We start from the raw sequence: 17,037 nt of genomic DNA on the forward strand, positions 1-17,037 counted from the left end.
TATAGACAGTGGAGATGTTCAGTAACCGGCCAAGCCATGACAAAGTTAAACTCTGTTCAATATCAACATTACAAATAAACTCAGAGCAACCCAGATAGTCTAAATATATACAAAACAACTGCAATGTAGCCTTTAAAAATGTACAGCATTAACACAAGAAAAGAAAAAAGGGCATGTGGTGACTGTGGTATCAACAGATTACAAAAAAAATCATTATCTCCTCTCTCATGTCCCAACTGAGACCTTCAAACCTTCATAATAACAGTCCTCTGTACCATCCAAACAGCAAAAACAAGCCTGATGAGACGCTTCGGCCTTGTCATTATAAACATCTTACCAGATTTTGGCACAATCCTCCCCGCATGGAAAGGAAATTTTATGTATTTTAAGTAATATTGTTTTTTGGCCACAATTCCTGTTAAAGAGATTTATAATGACATAAAATAAATGCATTTTAGGCCTAAATATACTTCTTATACAAATACGTCAGCAATGCATTCATGATGAATTTGAATGAAGAAATTAGTGCTGTGGGATTATGCACTTCAAATAAATTGCAAGCACCCTTAAATTGTAATGTATTTACCAAACTTTACAAAGAGGCCAATTTTTACCCATTATACCAATTGTACAGTATATATTTTGAAATCTGTACGTCAAACAGATCTGCTTTCCATTTGGGTGGTTTCTATTGTGCCAATCCCACAGTAGTTCTGGCCTCTGTAGCATCACGTGCTCTGTTTCTGGACCTTCTTTCAGTGAGATCACTGTCTGACTTGAGCAAAGACCTCTCGCAGCCACGGTGAATCCTCATAGAGGCGAGGGTCACCCAGATACTCTGAGGTCCTCTTGTAGAAGTAGTAGTACAACACAGAAGCTGTGAACAGGAAAATATATGAGAAGATTTTAACACACAAAACACTTACACATACAGAAAGTACACTTGTCTCAGTTTAAAGATGCTCAGAGTGTGACTGTCATTGTCGCCAAAGCACAAAAATTACTAAGGAATTTGAAATAGATGTCGATAAATACTTATGTCTCAGGAATTACTTTATTTTAGGTGCAGACATTCGTTTGTGCCTTTTAATACATTTTCCAGCCTGCACACCCATCCCATACCTAATGTACTTTATAACTACTGAAACAGAGGACAGCACTTTGAATAAGCAATCAGCAGCACAATAAACCAATCCAGCAAATTAAAAACAAATTAAGTATTCACATAATTAGACATTTCTGTTAAATCTCTAATGGCCAGCTTAGTTGCTCTGCTGTGAAAGTGGAAATTTTAATTACTACAAATCAAACATTGCTTTACGTTATTGCCAACTTTTTCATCCATGCATGCAACATTAACTTTCATGATATTGTCATTAAAAATGACTTGCAAACACTTAAAATTGGCTTGAGTGTAGTAATCCATCACACTGAACAACGTCTGTTATTGTGAAGTGGTAATGGAGTGTAGACTTTTTAAAATCAATCTCCATTACCACACAGTGATAACCTCACAAATATGACACAATACATTCTTGTAAAGAAATATCTTAATGGTGATTTTTAGTTTGCATAATTTATTGGTCATTTTCAAGTAGCGCCCATATTATTACTTTGCACAAGGGTTAGGTTACTTGAGAGATAATATGTGATTGTACGTGGATTTTCTTTGCCAGCATTGACAATTATAGAATGATCAAAGTACCACTCAGTCTACTAGCGTTTATAGTTTCTTTAGGTAGGAGTTTCAGAGTGAAAGAGACTTGTGAACTGCTGATGCAACACTGAGTCACACACTGAGGAAAAGTCTGGGTGGGTCTTGAGCAGCAGACACAACAAAGAGACGAATGAAACATGGCTACAGTGTGTGCTCATGCTTAATAAGGGATCACCTGCAGAGAACAATGACTAGACGATAAATCCTTTTATGAGCTAATAGCCACTTATCCACTCGTGAGCTAATATGTGTTTGAAAATCACCCACATGGTGATGTGAGATCACTGCCTGGAGCCTGTTTGTAGAGAGAAGGCACTAAAAAAAAACAAAAAAAACTCAGAGCTGTACGTTTCCTGTCAATGTTCTTTGTGAGGGGATTAAAACCAATGTGATAATCACACTGAATTGTTATGTCAATCTGTTTGATTCGCTGAAAAAATGTGATATGTGTGAGATTTAGACAACAATTCAGAGGTCTTGAACCTCAGCTCAGCAGCCAGGATGATACCACAGCGGTACTTAGTCCTAAATAGGTTTAATCTTTGTACTGAAAAGCAGCATTCACTCTCTTCACAAACATTTCTTCTCTGTAGAAAACTTTTCCATGCATTGTCTCCTATCTCTTACAGTATATTCAGCTTAGTATTATCTTGATTGTTTCTCATTTGATTTAAGATAGCATGTAAATAGAATTAAAATCTAAATATACAGAGATACAAGTACCTTTTTTCTAAAAGACTAAAACATTTTTTTGCAAGTCAACAGATTATTTTTGTCCTTAACAAACCTCTCAGGAGACAGAAGTAATTGAATATGTAGGCTTTTGTGTTTAGATAAGATGAAAACATTCAAAATAAATGCATTTGGTTGGCATTAAAAAGAAAGTGAACATGTTATCTCACCAGTTCTTTGGAAGACAAACAGCACCTGAAGGCCATCTGTCCAAATAAATCTGTTGGTATTCAGCCAGCGCAGATTCTGGAAAGATTATAAAGAAACATCAATGGTTACTTTGCTTTTAATTAAATGATATAAAGATGAAAAAGACGATGCTTTATGTACCATGTCCAATTTACTCATTAAAACCAGACTGATGGGAAAATTGAACAAGATGTAGTGTTTGAAGGCCTGAGACACATATTTCTGTCTTAGCAAGAAAAGCAAGAAAGAAGCAAGAAATTCAAAATATTTGGCAGCTTGCAAATCTTTCCAGTCACATTTAAACCTAATTTTATCAAATTTGTGGGATTATACCTCCTTAAAGGCAACAATACCCTTTCAGCAGCTCATAAATATAGCATAAATGCATTTTTAAAAATGTGCTGCCTATTTTGATGCTTATGCTAAAGAGACAAGTGACATACCTTGAAATAGAGACAAGTGACATACCTTGAAATAGCTCTATTCATTCACTGTATTTTTGCCCACCTGTGTATTTACGTACCATAAGCCAGGAGTGGAGTATGATACTGAAGGTCAAATAGAGAGCAGAGAGCATTAGCAGAGATCTAAATCGCTCCAACAATATGGCGACCAGGCCGACCTGGAACACGAAGGTGTTAAACAGCATCAACAGAATGATGATCAGGTTAAACAGGATGGCAATGTCCTGGATTCTGCCATAAAAAGACAAGAAAAGAAAGGGGAAATGTGTAAGCAGCAGTGAGACAGAGGACAGAAACAGGAAGATTACATGTACAGCTTACTGTCTGAGGATAATGCTGTTTGATTTCATCCCAAATGACTCAGTACAGACAACTAAAGTGTACTATTTTTGGCCCAAACGGTTTTCCCCTTGTGCCAAAGACAATGTTCGGTTGCAAAAATATTGAGAAGCTCTTGCTTACATGAAAAGTACCAGCTGGACAGCTGGCTCGTTCCTCAGCAGCTCGCTGAAGGAGTTGACAAACAGATCGAAGGAGAGCAGGCTGAGCTGAATTAGTAACACCAGGGAGTAGTTGCTGGTTTGGAGCGTCTCCGGCCCAAAGGCTGGGCGCCCGGGCGGACTGTTGTTCCACGATGGATCCAAGGCTGCAGTGCACTTGCACGCACGCTACATAGAAACATGAATCCACGAAAGACAGTTCTGACTGTTTCGGGAGCTCACTGAGGCCTTCAGCTGGTTCCTGTGTCCACTTTGATTGTCCAAATGCAGGTTAAGTTTGATGGCTACAACATTAGGGCTCCATTTTCTGTTTTTAAAATTAGTCCCATTTATTTGGAAAAAACTGAAGTCCTTTCGAAATGGGAAACGGGTTCAGGTTGCAGGATGAGCTGTTTGGAAATTAGTGAAGGCAACATGTCCAGACTGTTGAATTTTACAGCTTCAACATAAACAGATGTGGTAGTGCAGAACAGTTTATGGTGTGGTAAAAGCCTCCAACTCTGGCAAGTTACGACAGCAAAGGTTTTATTGAATCTTCATATTAAAACTGATGAGACATCAATACCTGAAGTTAATCCAATAGAGATTCTGTGGAATGATACAGGAGAGACACATTAGTATTCTGGTGGAAAACATGCTGCAAAATGTATTGACTGTATTGTGAAAACATCATTCTGTTGCAGATTGATATACACTTAAAGCTACGGCAGTGTTTCTTCAGTTGAGTTTTTTGTTATAATGAGAAACTTTTAGTAAGCTACTTTTCATGTTATAAAAAGATATTTTTCATGTTATTCTGAGATGTCTTGTTGTTATTACTAGATAATAAATTCAGTTTTTACAATAAACTTTATCTTGTTATATCACAAAATAGACATATTTTATTAAAACAAACTCTTTTTGTTATAACAGGATAAGTTGGTAAGTTGTTATAACAAGAAACTTCTGTATGTCATTAAAACAAGAAAAACATCCAGTTGGTACCTAAAGAGAAGACATTGTGTCGTACTTCAGCTAGAAAAAGTGAAAATTATGTTGTTTTGATATAATAACATAAAGTGTTGTTATTACGAGAATAGTTTCTTGTAAAAACAGAAAATAATTTGGTATCTAGCACTAACGAGAAAATATCTCAGAAGAACATGAAAACTATCTTTTATAAAATGAAATGTTTCTTGTTATAACAAGAAACTGAGCTAGACAAAGTATACAAATTGTCATGTGGGTTGAATCCATTTAATTGCATCCTCTAAGAGGGTTGGTCCTCATCTATAACTTTTAACCTTTTTGACCTTATTAACATGTAGGACCTTTTGAGAAAACTGTTGAAAGCCTATAGCTTCAAATATTATATTTTGCTACCTTTAAAAAGATTAAGCATAGCTGAATGACAAAATAACCCTTCTGATGAATCACACTTATGAGTTTTGGAGCTTCTAGTCGCAACTTGTACAACAGTGACTGAAATATGAGTAACTTGGATTGCTCTAACTCACAGTTTTCAGAGTCAAACATGGACTGGCATGTTGACGACTGAATTCATTTCACAGTGTGAAAACAAGCAGATACTTTAACTGCAAAGGAGAGGCTGTACTTGCTAATGATCATAACTGATCTGGTTGACAATTACAGAGTTGGTTCCCTGAAATTGCAACAACTCAACAGTTTTAATAATGTAATTTCATTGGCACAGAACAGTTCTAGTAAAAGTTGTTGATAGTGGGTTCTGTCAATTATCTAGAGTAAAATTGGTAACGCTGATTTTGGAATCTGATTTTGTGGGCAGATTTGTGATTTAGTTGCATAAACTACTGTTTTACTTATATAATTCATAAATGAGTGATTTAGTTGCGTAATTCATAAACTACTGTTTTAGTTGCGTGATTCATAAATTACTGTTTTACTTGGATAATTCATTATGAGCAATTTAGTTGTGTAATTCATAACTTAGTGTTTTAATTGCGTAATTCATACATTTGTGATTTAGTCGTGTAATTCATAAATTAATGATTTACGGCAGTCAAGTAATTCATAACATGAGTGATTCTGTTTTAGTAAGTTCTAAATAAGTGTTTTAATCACGTAATTTCTAAATGTTGAAGGTGTGTAATTCATAAATTTGTGATTTTGTTGCGCAATTCATAAATTAGTGTTTTAATCACGTAAATTATAAATTAATGATTTAGTCACATTATTCATAAATTAATGTTTTAACTGTATAATTTATAAATGAGCATTTAAGTTGTGTAATTCATAAATTTGTGATTTAGTTGTGCAATTCATAAATTTGTTTTAATCGTAATTCGTAATCATAATTTAATTTGTAAATTTATGATTAGTAGTATACTTCTTGAATTTGTGTTTTAATCACGTAATTTATAAATTTGTGATTTAGTCACATGATTCATAAAGGAGAGCAGTAAGGGCCTTGGAGAAAGAGATATCTTAAAACCTGACAAATCAAACAAAAACTATTTGCTAGATGCCACTAGAGGTAGAGGAAGTAAGTGAATATGTTTTTGTAATTTGACTAAACCAAACCTTTAAGCAAAACAAAGCTCTATCTCCTAAAACAGTAGTACTTGAATTTTTGCAAATATCCACATATATCTTGCCAAACTCCAAATTTCCATAACAAGGCCTATCAGTGACTAATATAAAATCAAACTACAGCTAATCTAGGAACATTTGAACATGAAATTACTGTTTACCCTTTAAGCAGCAAAGCAGTATGTCACCTCCAAAGTTCAGGTCTCTCTTCAAAAGACGTCATTTTCTGATGATTTTAAACGATATTCCAGAAAAGTAAAATAAAGACAAACAGATAAGGTATCCTTTCAAGTTACTCCTCACCCATTACATGAAAACAGACCACCATTGATTGCAGACTGAGAGTAAACAGGTCCTCGTTTCACTACTGTTGCAGCCACTGGGGGTATTAGATAAGTAGGTACTGTAAATCTTTGCCTTGGCTCATCTGGCATCTTGTGAGCCAGGATCACTATCCAACAGGCTCCTTCACACTGACATCAGGTGGATCCTCTTATGACCCCTAAGGCACTGATGTATTTATAGCTTGGCACTGCCGTGGCAGGTGTGAGAAAGATTAAGACCGCTTGAGTGTCAACCAGGGGACCGAATACCTACTTATTCTTGAAAGCTGTCCCACTGAGATTCTGGGTTAGCAGTTCTACTGGCTCCCTCGCAAAAGCTGGATGACTAGTGTATATAAACAAAGAGAAAAAAATACCAGGCAAATGTGTTGAGGTTCTCCAACATTTTGTAGTGGCAAACAAAGAGTCATCTATTCCTGCTCTCATCATTTTATAAAAATGTAATTGAAAAAATATCAGTTTTTTCTGATATTTAGTTCTAGTTTGATAAGAATGAAAGCCGTTGTTGTTGTGACAGAGCTACCAACTTGTAGTTCTTAGTCTCACTTAATCTTCTTAAGAAACAGCTTGTCGCTTTACACAGAAATGATACATCCTCCCTTTTATTATTTCTGAATATCAACTACTAGAGTCAAGCTGCCATCGAAACACAAAAGTATGTGTACCTGTGAAATGAAGGTAGATATCCGAGGCTGAAGTAGTGTGTATCTCTCCAAAAGATGCATGTTCAAATGTGGCCACAAACAACACTGTAGAGCCCAGATTGACAGCTTGTGTCTGTTCCAGTAACAGGTTTTATCCCCTTACCTCTCTAATAGACAGGCACATGATTTCTGTGGTAGGTTTCTGTACCTACACCCTAATGTCAACACACTGGAGCTATGAAAAAAAAGTGCTGTTAAAAAAAGTTTCATTGTAAAAGATGTTTTTTTGGATTGCTGTGTTCAATAAAGTTTATTGTTTTTCTCTCTGGACTGACATTTATTACAAAGGACAACAGGTTAAGGGTGCTACCTATAAATATTGATAATGGGATATAAATGGATACTTTCTGAGCTTTTTCAGCCACATTTCCATTCAAGATTACGGTAATGCTTCTAGGAAGGATATCTGGAGTCAAGCCAAAGGAAAACCACTGTCATCTATTGGTGAGTGTACATCACTACACACAAACCAAAGCTATACCAATAATCTGTACAGGAAAGAAGGTCTGTTTACAGTACATGTACTAGACATTTACTATATTACTTAGCTGTACTGTATTACTTAAATGCAGTTTAAGTTTTAGGATATGAACTGTTTAATTGCAATATGAACTGAAAGAGACCCTCTTAATGCCATATAAGCAGCTCTACATGACTGTCTCCAGGAGTTTATAATATATTTTGCCACCTAGCAAGTCATCTAATCCTGCCATGTGTACTTAAGTAGATTTTTTAAGGGCTGTTTTGCTCATTGAAGTGTTTACTGAGACCTTTTCAGAGTTACATTTCTAAAGAAATATTCCACATTATTCTCCACTGTACATTGCAGAGTAAAATTTAGCATTAAAAATGTAGGATAAGTTCATAAAATGTGAAGCATTGTTAAAGTGAGTCAGCTGGATGAGGAAGCTGTTCAACCTGCAGTAGTACAAGTGAACCAAAGCATACTTCACCAAAACAATGAAAACAATAAGTTTTTACATTATAGAGAAACAGTACCCTATAAATATCCTTACTTTTGATACTTAAGAACATTCAATTCCTATGTCATACTTTCACTTAGGGAAATTTTTGAATGTTACTTTTTAAAATGTGGGACTTCTCGACTACAGTAATATTCCATTATCTGGGATTACAGTATCCCACTTCTGCCATTCAGACTATAATTAAATGCTTGCATGTAGGATTTGAAGCTACATAAACTTCACTTACTGACATACTGTAAGTTCATTTATATCAATGAGGAAAACCAGTTTATGTTTTAAGACCCGCTGTCAAATTTGTGTTAAACAGATTTATGAAGGACTAGAGGACAGTGTTTTGATTGTCCAGTAGGAACCTTCTGCCTGCCTCTACAGATAGTTATCTCATTAAACTTTTAAGAAGAACACTATACTTCAAAACCAATATTAAATCATGACGGGGAGGTTGCAGGCAGAGGAGATAAGAATGATAAAGTAGGCCTGTGAAATTCCACAAAACTGATTTCCCAATGCCCAGTGAGTTCTGCAAACATTTCTAATTTCCCTTGTAGCTATGACTTATTATCTACAACATAGTATAGAACTATATAGAAATAACAGTAAACAATAATAATTTCTCTTTATTCTTTATAACAGCCGTTATAAGCTCACTGTTGAGTTCTCTGTCCTACAACAGCTTCCTGAGAGAAAAACTGGGGATGAGCAACAGTATCTCTGTCTTCAGCTTATTTTAATGTGTCGTCAGTAAATTAAACAAATAAATTTTGTTATTGAATAATGGTTTCATTTTTTTCAAGCAAAAATTATAAACTATTTGACGCTTTTAGCTGTTATATATGAAAATAAAATGAATATTTTCTGGGTTTTTTACTTTTGGTCGATAAAACAACACTTAAGAATATGCTATCTTGGGTTTATTTGATAATCGATAACAAAAATAATCGTTAGTTGCAGCCCTCGATTACTAGATGTGAATAATTCTACAAAAATACATAAATCCCACTATACATAGGTCCACTTTTCTTGTCTTTTTAACCTCATTTGTCTCTGTCTATTTGCTTGCATCACACACTGACAGTAAAGCATCGCCCCGGGACAGAAAAAAAGGCCAGAAACATGCAAGGTGGTCGGGGTGGAGTCAACCGCAGCTCCAGCTTCAACACAGCCGTCTGATTTTCTGCCCTGTGCACATTCACCCCTCTGTCGGAAAGGCCTTCATCCAAGGAAACTGGAATGAAAACAGGCGACATTTAGGACTATTTTTTCCTTTTACGCATTTCATCTCTCTGTGTCGATAAAGTCAAAGGAAGCAACGGCAGGTAAGTAAAGCAGGAAGTGCTCTGTGAGTAACTCGGTTATAGCTCATACAGGACGGGGCCACTGCGGTGCCGCATTGCTTACAGGCAAAGCAGCATTTTTCTGCTTCTAAAGTGATACAGCCGACATATTTTAAAGCTTTAGGTGAAATCCATATTACCACCCGAGTGTTTACCAGGTTATCATCGTCTCTTCTTGCCTAAATGAGTCGGCTCCTATATAGCAGCAGCACTGAGGGCAGCCCGAAAACACAACTTTAGCGTTAGCTTAAACCGGTGTCGAGATGCGCTGCAGTTAGCGTTAACGCCAGTGGAAAATCACAAAGAAAACATTGAAGTGATTTTTAGCTTGCTGAGTATTAAAACACGGTCAGGATGAGGATACAAACCAGGCTGACGGATAGTTATTGTGAACTGAAAAACCACAAGAAGACGTTAGTGGTTCTACAGTTGAGTTGAGCCGTTAGGACGGTTGAGATTTAAAATGTTAAGTTAGTAACGTTATAACGTTTTTATGTTGGTGCCATCTGGGTTATGTTAGTACAAATGGCAATAAAATGTAATAAGCTTAAAGGATAGGGTCACAGTTTTTAAAGTCTGTCTTAAAACAACAGTCAGGTGTCCATATGAACACTGAAAGAGGGGTTTTCCTCGCTGTAATCATCCCCCCTGTTCATATGGGCTGTTAAAAGATCCCCTTCAGATGTGCTTTCAATTTAAGTGATGGAGGTCAAAATCCACAATGTGTCCACACAGTCATGTAGTGCAAAAATGCATGTAAAAGTTCATCTGTAGCTTACATGAGGCTTCAGCAGTCTGAGTTAGTCATTTCAAGTGGATATCTGCCACATTTACTGTGTTTTTAGCATCGAATTCTAGAGCTGCAACGATTAGTCGTTTAGTTGATCGACAGACTGTTGGTCGGGACAAAACAAGACATATGATGACGTCACATTGAGTTTTGAAAAGAGTGACCGATTTTTTTCCCCAACATTTTCGGAAACTTTATAGATCAAATGACTAATCGAGAAAATGATTGACAGATTAATCGATAATGAAAATAATTGTTAGTTGCAGCCCTATAAAATTCCCTCTTTGCGTTTCTCTTTTGAGCTGTGGTGGAAGTATAGTAACAAAAAGAGGGACCTTGGCATTAAACAGACTAATGTTAAAAGAAATTTGACTGATTTGGACGGCTGAAGCTACATATTAGCTTCAGATAAACTTTTAAATACATTTTTGTACAGAAGGAAGCGTGTGGATTTTGTCCCCCATCACTTACATTGTAAGTACATTATAAATAGTATGAACAGGAGGAATGACAACAACAAGAAAAACCTGTTTCAATGTTCATCTGGGCACCTGACGATTGTTTTAAGACAATCAGAAAAAACTGTGAACCAGGCCTTTAATCTTTACATGAGGGCCGCAACTAACAATTATTTTCATTACCAATTAATCTGTCAATTGTTTTCTCAATTAATGGATTAGTCTTTAGGTGTATAAGATATCAAAAAATGGTGAAAAATGCCCAAAACTGTTTCCCAAAGTGACGTTCGCAAATGTCTCATTTTGTCCACCACCCAAAAATATTCATCTTAATGTCATAGAAGTCCAAAGAAACCAGAAAGTGTTCACATTTGAATAGTTTGTTTCAGTAAAACGTGTGAGATCACAGGTGTGAATCATGAAGGACTGCGGATGTGACTCATTTGAATTGGAACTTTATCTACTTAATCTGCCCTCAAACATTGAGTAAACTAAGTTTGTCATGACAAATGAAAGGCCCTGTTCAGACTGGCTGTCTTCACATCCAAATCACATTACTTGCTCATTTTCTAATTTTCTGTCTAGACTAGCGAATAAAGAACGTAAAATTGTTTGACAAAACTTGCTTTATCCGCTCAATGTCCACATCTAAACTGCAACTGTAGATGTACTCTGTCATGACAACTTAGCAAACTTCATCTGCTGGTGAAGACGAAAGCTCCACAACAAACGAGTAAGTGGACCTTGATTTGAGATTGTTTTGTCATCAGAGGATCCTTGATGGCTCTGATAAGATATAAGGCTGCAACTAACAACTATTTTCACTATCTGCTGATTATTTTCTCGATTGATTGTTTTGTCCATCAGATGTCTTCATATATCTTGTTTTGTCTGTTCAGCAGTCAAAAGTACAAAGAAATTCAGTTTACTATCATGTATGACACAGAAAAGCATCAAATAGTCACATTTAAAAGGCTGCGACCAGCAAAGGTTTGGTCATTTTGATTAATAAATGGCCGAAACAATTACTCAATTTTCAGAAAAGTTGCTGATTAATTTTCTGTCGATTGTCTAATTGATTCATCGACTAATCGTTGTAGCTCTAATAAAAAATATTTTGGTTAGTCTGCAGGATACTGGTGTTTGTCTAATATGCTGAATCCATCACCATCCAACACACCAGTCTCTCAAGACTATAATGTAAGATATCCATCCACATCCAGAACCAACAGATGTGGTTAGAAGTCCAATTCAAATCAGTTTTTGAGAGATTTCTCTCAGTCTGGCCACTCTAATCAGCATCTTGCTGTAAACTTAATGACAGTCTGATATCTTGGACTGTCAATCCAAAATATCAGATGTTAAAAACAAACGGGGTTCACCTGCAGTCTGGACATATTAGAATAGTCTAAACTCTGGAAGAGATGATTTGACTTCAACATACCGTAGGTGTACAGTAGTGTTAGCCAAACAAGTTAACCAAAGTCATTGTTCCTCTCAGTGAAACACTATTTTTGTATCTAGTCATGCGCTCACAGCAGGAGTGTATTTAATTGGAAAGTAAACTCAGAAATGAGGCTGCAGCGTTTGATCAGAACTGGCTGCTTGTAAAAGTCTCTGAAATGTGTCCTTGTGCAGAACCAAATCTGCGGCTTGGGAAATAAATTCAATACCACCATACCAAATTCGAAGCAGCAACATTTTTTGCTGCTCGAAATGTTTCCTCTTTGTTAGAATATTGATATGTGAGATGTGATATCGCACAACAGTCACCATAACATCATAGTTACTGTATTCAGTAGACTGGTTTCTAGAGAAGAGACACGAGAGAAATGGAAAAAGCATGGCAAGACAACTGAAAACATAATTATACTACTTCTGTTAATGTTTTATTTCACTCTTTATCAAAGTTATTGCTCTTTGATCATTTCTCATGACAAGGGATACTAACAGTTACAACTTTTAGATGACAGTTTCCATGAAAAATCTGTGCCCTTTGCTCCAAACGACCGCCATTATTAAGCTTTATTGTTAATCCAACAGGCCTGAAAAATGCAACGTCTGTAATACTTTCATAAATCTGTTTGCTTATGCAGATAATAAAAAACTTTTCTGAACCTGCTCCAAGTGTTTCATCTCTACAATCTCCCCGGGTAGACGAAACAGCCATTAGCTCACTAAATGCGATTCATGCTGAGTGTGCGAGACAGATTGGTTTTATTTACAAAGGCAACAGTCCTGTTAAATGTGCACTTAAGTAAAGATAACACATCTCGAAACAAACCAAAGCAAATAAGATCCGTAATAGCGGTAATCAATTGCTCTTCAAAGTTAAACCCTCCGTACAGAAGGGATCGTTCTTCTGTGTTGCTTTTCCATTTTTAAAATGCAGCCTGTGAACATTTCGAACAAGTTCTGGCCTTTCTTGACTCAGCTGTGCCTTATTCGGCTCTTAAAGGTAGAGTAAGCGTTTGTCAATTAAAGCTTGTTTGAATTTAATTAACAGGAGCAAGCTAAAAGCCATAGCAGATGGTCGCCAGACAGAATCCAGACATTCTCACTCATTCATGCATGTGAATTGACAGTAGTGTACGTGGTGGGGGAGCAGGAGGGGAAGAAGGAGAGGTCGATAAGAGGCAGCCAGAGAAGGGGCGAGTCCGGGCTTGACTGACAAGTCAGCCAAGAAAATTGTGGGGTTAAAAAAAAAAAAAAAAAAAAAAAAAGGATGTGAGACTTTGAGAACAAAGATTACATGAAGGCAGCAAGCAGCAAGTGTTGTTCTGCGATGGGCTCTATAAATCTTTCAGACATCTAAGTCACTGGTGTACTCAGGAAGTCATGTTGTGGTTAAAACGCTGTCAGATTTTAAAGTGGTATGTAATGGAAAAGTAATGCACACCAAGAGATGTAGTCAGGTGCTGAATACTAGAAGAGTAGGGAAAAAAGTGTTGCACGCTCTGGCTCCATATGCATTTCTCTTTTGTTTAGATGACGTTTTGGCCCCTCAGGTCTTCAAGATCAACAGTATTGATTTTAAAACGGTGTCAATCACTGTGGTTTAGATACGGAGATCGTTAGGATAAACCTCAGTCGATTTTCATTCCTTTTTAAAAACATTACGTGGTCATTCAACACAAGTGAAGGTTATTTTCACATTAGCTCTTCATTCATTCAATTTATGAAACACTCCCTACTGAAAGCATTCGTTTGCTCTTTAAAGAAAGCACTAAAGATGTTGAATCTTGGTACAAAGGCACCATCGCAGTGGGCAGTTATAATTTCCAGCTTTTGGCCCACTCTCAGCTCCTACTTAGTGCTTAGTCATGGCTCTCTCTGCATACTCATGTAATAACTCACACTGATTCTGCCTACACTGCTGATCTGATGTCCACTCCCCCATGGTCTGCATTATCCCTGTAACATCTCATTTGTTAAATGTACTTTACAAGAAAAGGGAGGTTAGCTTTTATTTCATGCTCTTAATTCTATATCCTTAACGCAAGCTACTAGCCTGCTTTTCACTTATTTAAATTGTTTTAGAGTTGTTATATACAGCCGGCGAATCACTAGGGTGTCATTCGATTCAGTGTTCTTATTTTTATGGCCATCAACAAACTAGTAACCTGCTTCCTCTTAAAGCCGAGGTGTTTGATTTCATCAAGCTGATGATGAAATTGTACATAATCTTCAACTAATCGATCAGTCGCGGGAGGAGAATTCATTAACTGACACACTGTAGTCTGTACTGTACAATTACCGCAAGACTGACAACTTACTGCTAATCTTTTCCTCTGCTCTGCTCGCATTCACCGTCACTTTTCTGCCACTTGCTCTTTCTCACCTGCTACGCACACATATTACACACTGCCCTATTCTTTAACGCAACTACGCTACCAAGAGTTTTCCAGGTAGCAACATAGAGGTTGACTCACATATCGGGACGGCGCCACACAGAGGCTCCCAAACGCTGTTGATTTCCCAGTAAATGGATATTTGGCGTTATTTTTGGCATTAAAAAAATATTTTTCTGGCATGGCGGGGGTTCTCATTATAATTACAGGAGAAATACTGATTCAGTAAACTTTCAGTACATTCAGTAAACGCTCGGTAAACATTGAGTACAGTTAGACCTAGAAGTCTCCATTAGGTTGGGCGAGTTCAAAGTTGTGAAAATAATGGGGGGTGTTTTAATGCACAGGTAATTTGTTAGTCTGTCCCTCCTGCCGCAAGAAATAATGGATTAATCCTAGAAGGCTATTGATGTAGCACTTTTCTCCTTATGAAAGTAACACAGCCATTATTCGACCAATGAGAATTTGGTCAGACGAGAGCATATCGACCAACTAGTCGACCAAGAGACTACAGTCCTAATCATCTGTAACTTTTCAAGCAAAAATGCCAAACATTAGCTGGTTTCAGCTTCTCAAATGTGCTTTTTCTTTGTCATACAGGATAGTAAACTGATTATCTTTGGGTTTTGGAGTGTCTGTCAGACAAAGTGAGATACATGAAGACGTATCCTTTGACTCTGGGAAATTATTACGGACATTTTTCTCAATTTTTGGACATTAATTGAGAAAATAATCATTGGTTTAATTGATCATGAAAACCACTTATGTTAACCTCATTGTGGCACTAGTGGAAAAGTCTGGGAATCACCAAAGTCATTAAGACCATGAATGTCATGCATGGCTAAAAACTGCCAAGTATCAAAAACTGGCACCATATGCTTGCTCAGATTTGTACTGTTCTTTCTTTACTTGTTCTTTAATCACACCGTTTCTGATTTAAATCATAATTTTAGAATGGATTTTATCAAGGAGATATATATATATTTTTGCACATCCTTGTGTTTACACAACAAATTTGGCCTCCATTGATGGAAAAAAGAGTTTTTGTAGAAAATCAGTTTCTAGTAAGGGAGAAAAAAAATAGGATCGTTTTGGTGCTGGCACAAATACTTGGGTATTGCATTGACAAGTGTGTAGATAAATTTCAAACACTAGCGAAGGCTAGCAGAAAGGAGTCCTTGTTTACTCTTCAAACAAGGAAGCCAATCACCAGAAGAGTCTTGTTTTCCACATTCTCTCTGAAGAAACTCAAGATTTCAATTCTTGGTCACAAGTTTCAAAGATTGTGTTAAAGGAACTGTAAGCGACTCTTATTGTCCACTAACTTATATTTATAGATTCTTAAATGAATCTATCTGTATGCAATCATGATGATGTATTTGATGTCCTGAAATATTCTGTCTTTTGCAGCATGGGGGCATACGAGGAGAAAAAAGCAACATGTGGAACCATCTGCCTGAAATACCTCCTGTTTGCTTTCAACTTTCTGTTTTGGGTAAGTCTCCTTTTAGGCAGAGATGAGCCTACACAGAGGATTTAATTGCCAAAGTACTTGTGTTGGGTCTTAAGTGCCTCTCAAGCACCTACATGCTTTGGGCAGAGTTTTCCCAAAGTAGAGGTGTGTCCTGAAACATTTGGGATTTGGATATATAATTTAAAGGGACACTTCTTTTTCATACATACAAACTGAGATGCAAAAATGTAATAACCTGCTAAAAGGAAATAAGATGAAACTAACATCAGCAGTCACGTGATCAGACAGGTTTTAAACAAACCCCTGGTTAACTGATTTGGAGCAAACAAAGGAGAAAGGTAAAATATTTACCCTACCTGTTCTTTTAAACTTCATTACAGTTTACAGACGTGGTGTACTCACCTTGGTTGTGTGTGCACTGATTGTTAGTTGGGACTATTACTGACATTCCAGGTGCTCTCGTGTTCTGTTTTGCTTCCACAGAAAGTGGTTTAGATAATCTGGCTAAACCGTTGGCTTGTTTGTGGAATGTGATTGTCTGACTGCTCCTATTTCTTGCCTCGTTTATTGTAGTTGATGTCATCTGATTCCCAGAATTAAACAATTACTTTGGTAAGGTTACCTTAACCAATAGAAACAATAACCATAGCCATTAAAATAAGACCAAAGGCGTAATAAACTGGAATTTCCCTTGTGTAATGTGTATTGTGTGATATCTGCTATCAAGAAGCGTGCTGGCAAGTGATACACCGTTGGCTTTGAGATAATAAACACTCGTTAAATGTAACTGACACTCTGAATTTCTCGAGCACTTCCTTTTTAGTTTTCAATTGATATGATTTCAAAATGACACACCCAACCGATCAAATTTCATTAACGTGAATCCTCCACACATCAGCTCAGATGACATTTATTTAATTGCGTGTCATTTCAACCAATTAGTG

The 17,037-nt window shown here is 36.7% G+C and overlaps 2 protein-coding genes across 3 annotated transcripts in view; one reads left to right on the plus strand and one right to left on the minus strand.

The window, feature by feature from the left end:
- Positions 1-51: 51 nt before the first annotated feature.
- On the minus strand, positions 52-3,647 carry LOC121913613 (transmembrane protein 138-like). The gene is made up of 4 exons (XM_042436372.1): positions 3,424-3,647; positions 3,162-3,333; positions 2,620-2,695; positions 52-877 (listed from the first exon to the last, which is right to left on the minus strand). Exons 1-4 carry the CDS (start codon positions 3,450-3,452, stop codon positions 765-767), a joined length of 390 nt encoding a protein of 129 aa, XP_042292306.1. The 5' UTR covers positions 3,453-3,647; the 3' UTR covers positions 52-764.
- Positions 3,648-8,801: 5,154 nt separating this feature from the next.
- LOC121913498 (CD151 antigen-like) overlaps positions 8,802-17,037 on the plus strand; it is a 29,013-nt gene continuing 20,777 nt past the window's right edge. Inside the window, exons 1-2 of one of the 2 annotated variants that reach the window (XM_042436188.1) lie at positions 8,802-9,502; positions 16,030-16,114. In XM_042436188.1, the coding sequence (XP_042292122.1) occupies positions 16,031-16,114 (84 nt within the window). In that variant the 5' untranslated portion in view covers positions 8,802-9,502; position 16,030. Of the gene's footprint in view, positions 9,503-11,109; positions 11,502-16,029; positions 16,115-17,037 lie in introns of those variants that run through there. The other variant, XM_042436247.1, reaches the window with a different exon arrangement.

Source organism: Thunnus maccoyii, chromosome 1 (genome assembly GCF_910596095.1).
Source record: "Thunnus maccoyii chromosome 1, fThuMac1.1, whole genome shotgun sequence".
In the NCBI taxonomy this organism is placed as follows: Eukaryota; Metazoa; Chordata; class Actinopteri; order Scombriformes; family Scombridae; genus Thunnus; species Thunnus maccoyii.

Coding starts and splice junctions, on each gene's coding strand:
- LOC121913613 (XM_042436372.1), bottom strand. CDS start 3,452: ATGAAATCAAACAGCATTATCCTCAGACA. Junction 2,696..3,161: donor TACTCCACTCCTGGCTTATG/GTACGTAAATAC, acceptor TAATCTTTCCAG/AATCTGCGCTGGCTGAATAC. Junction 878..2,619: donor GTTTGTCTTCCAAAGAACTG/GTGAGATAACAT, acceptor TCCTGTTCACAG/CTTCTGTGTTGTACTACTAC.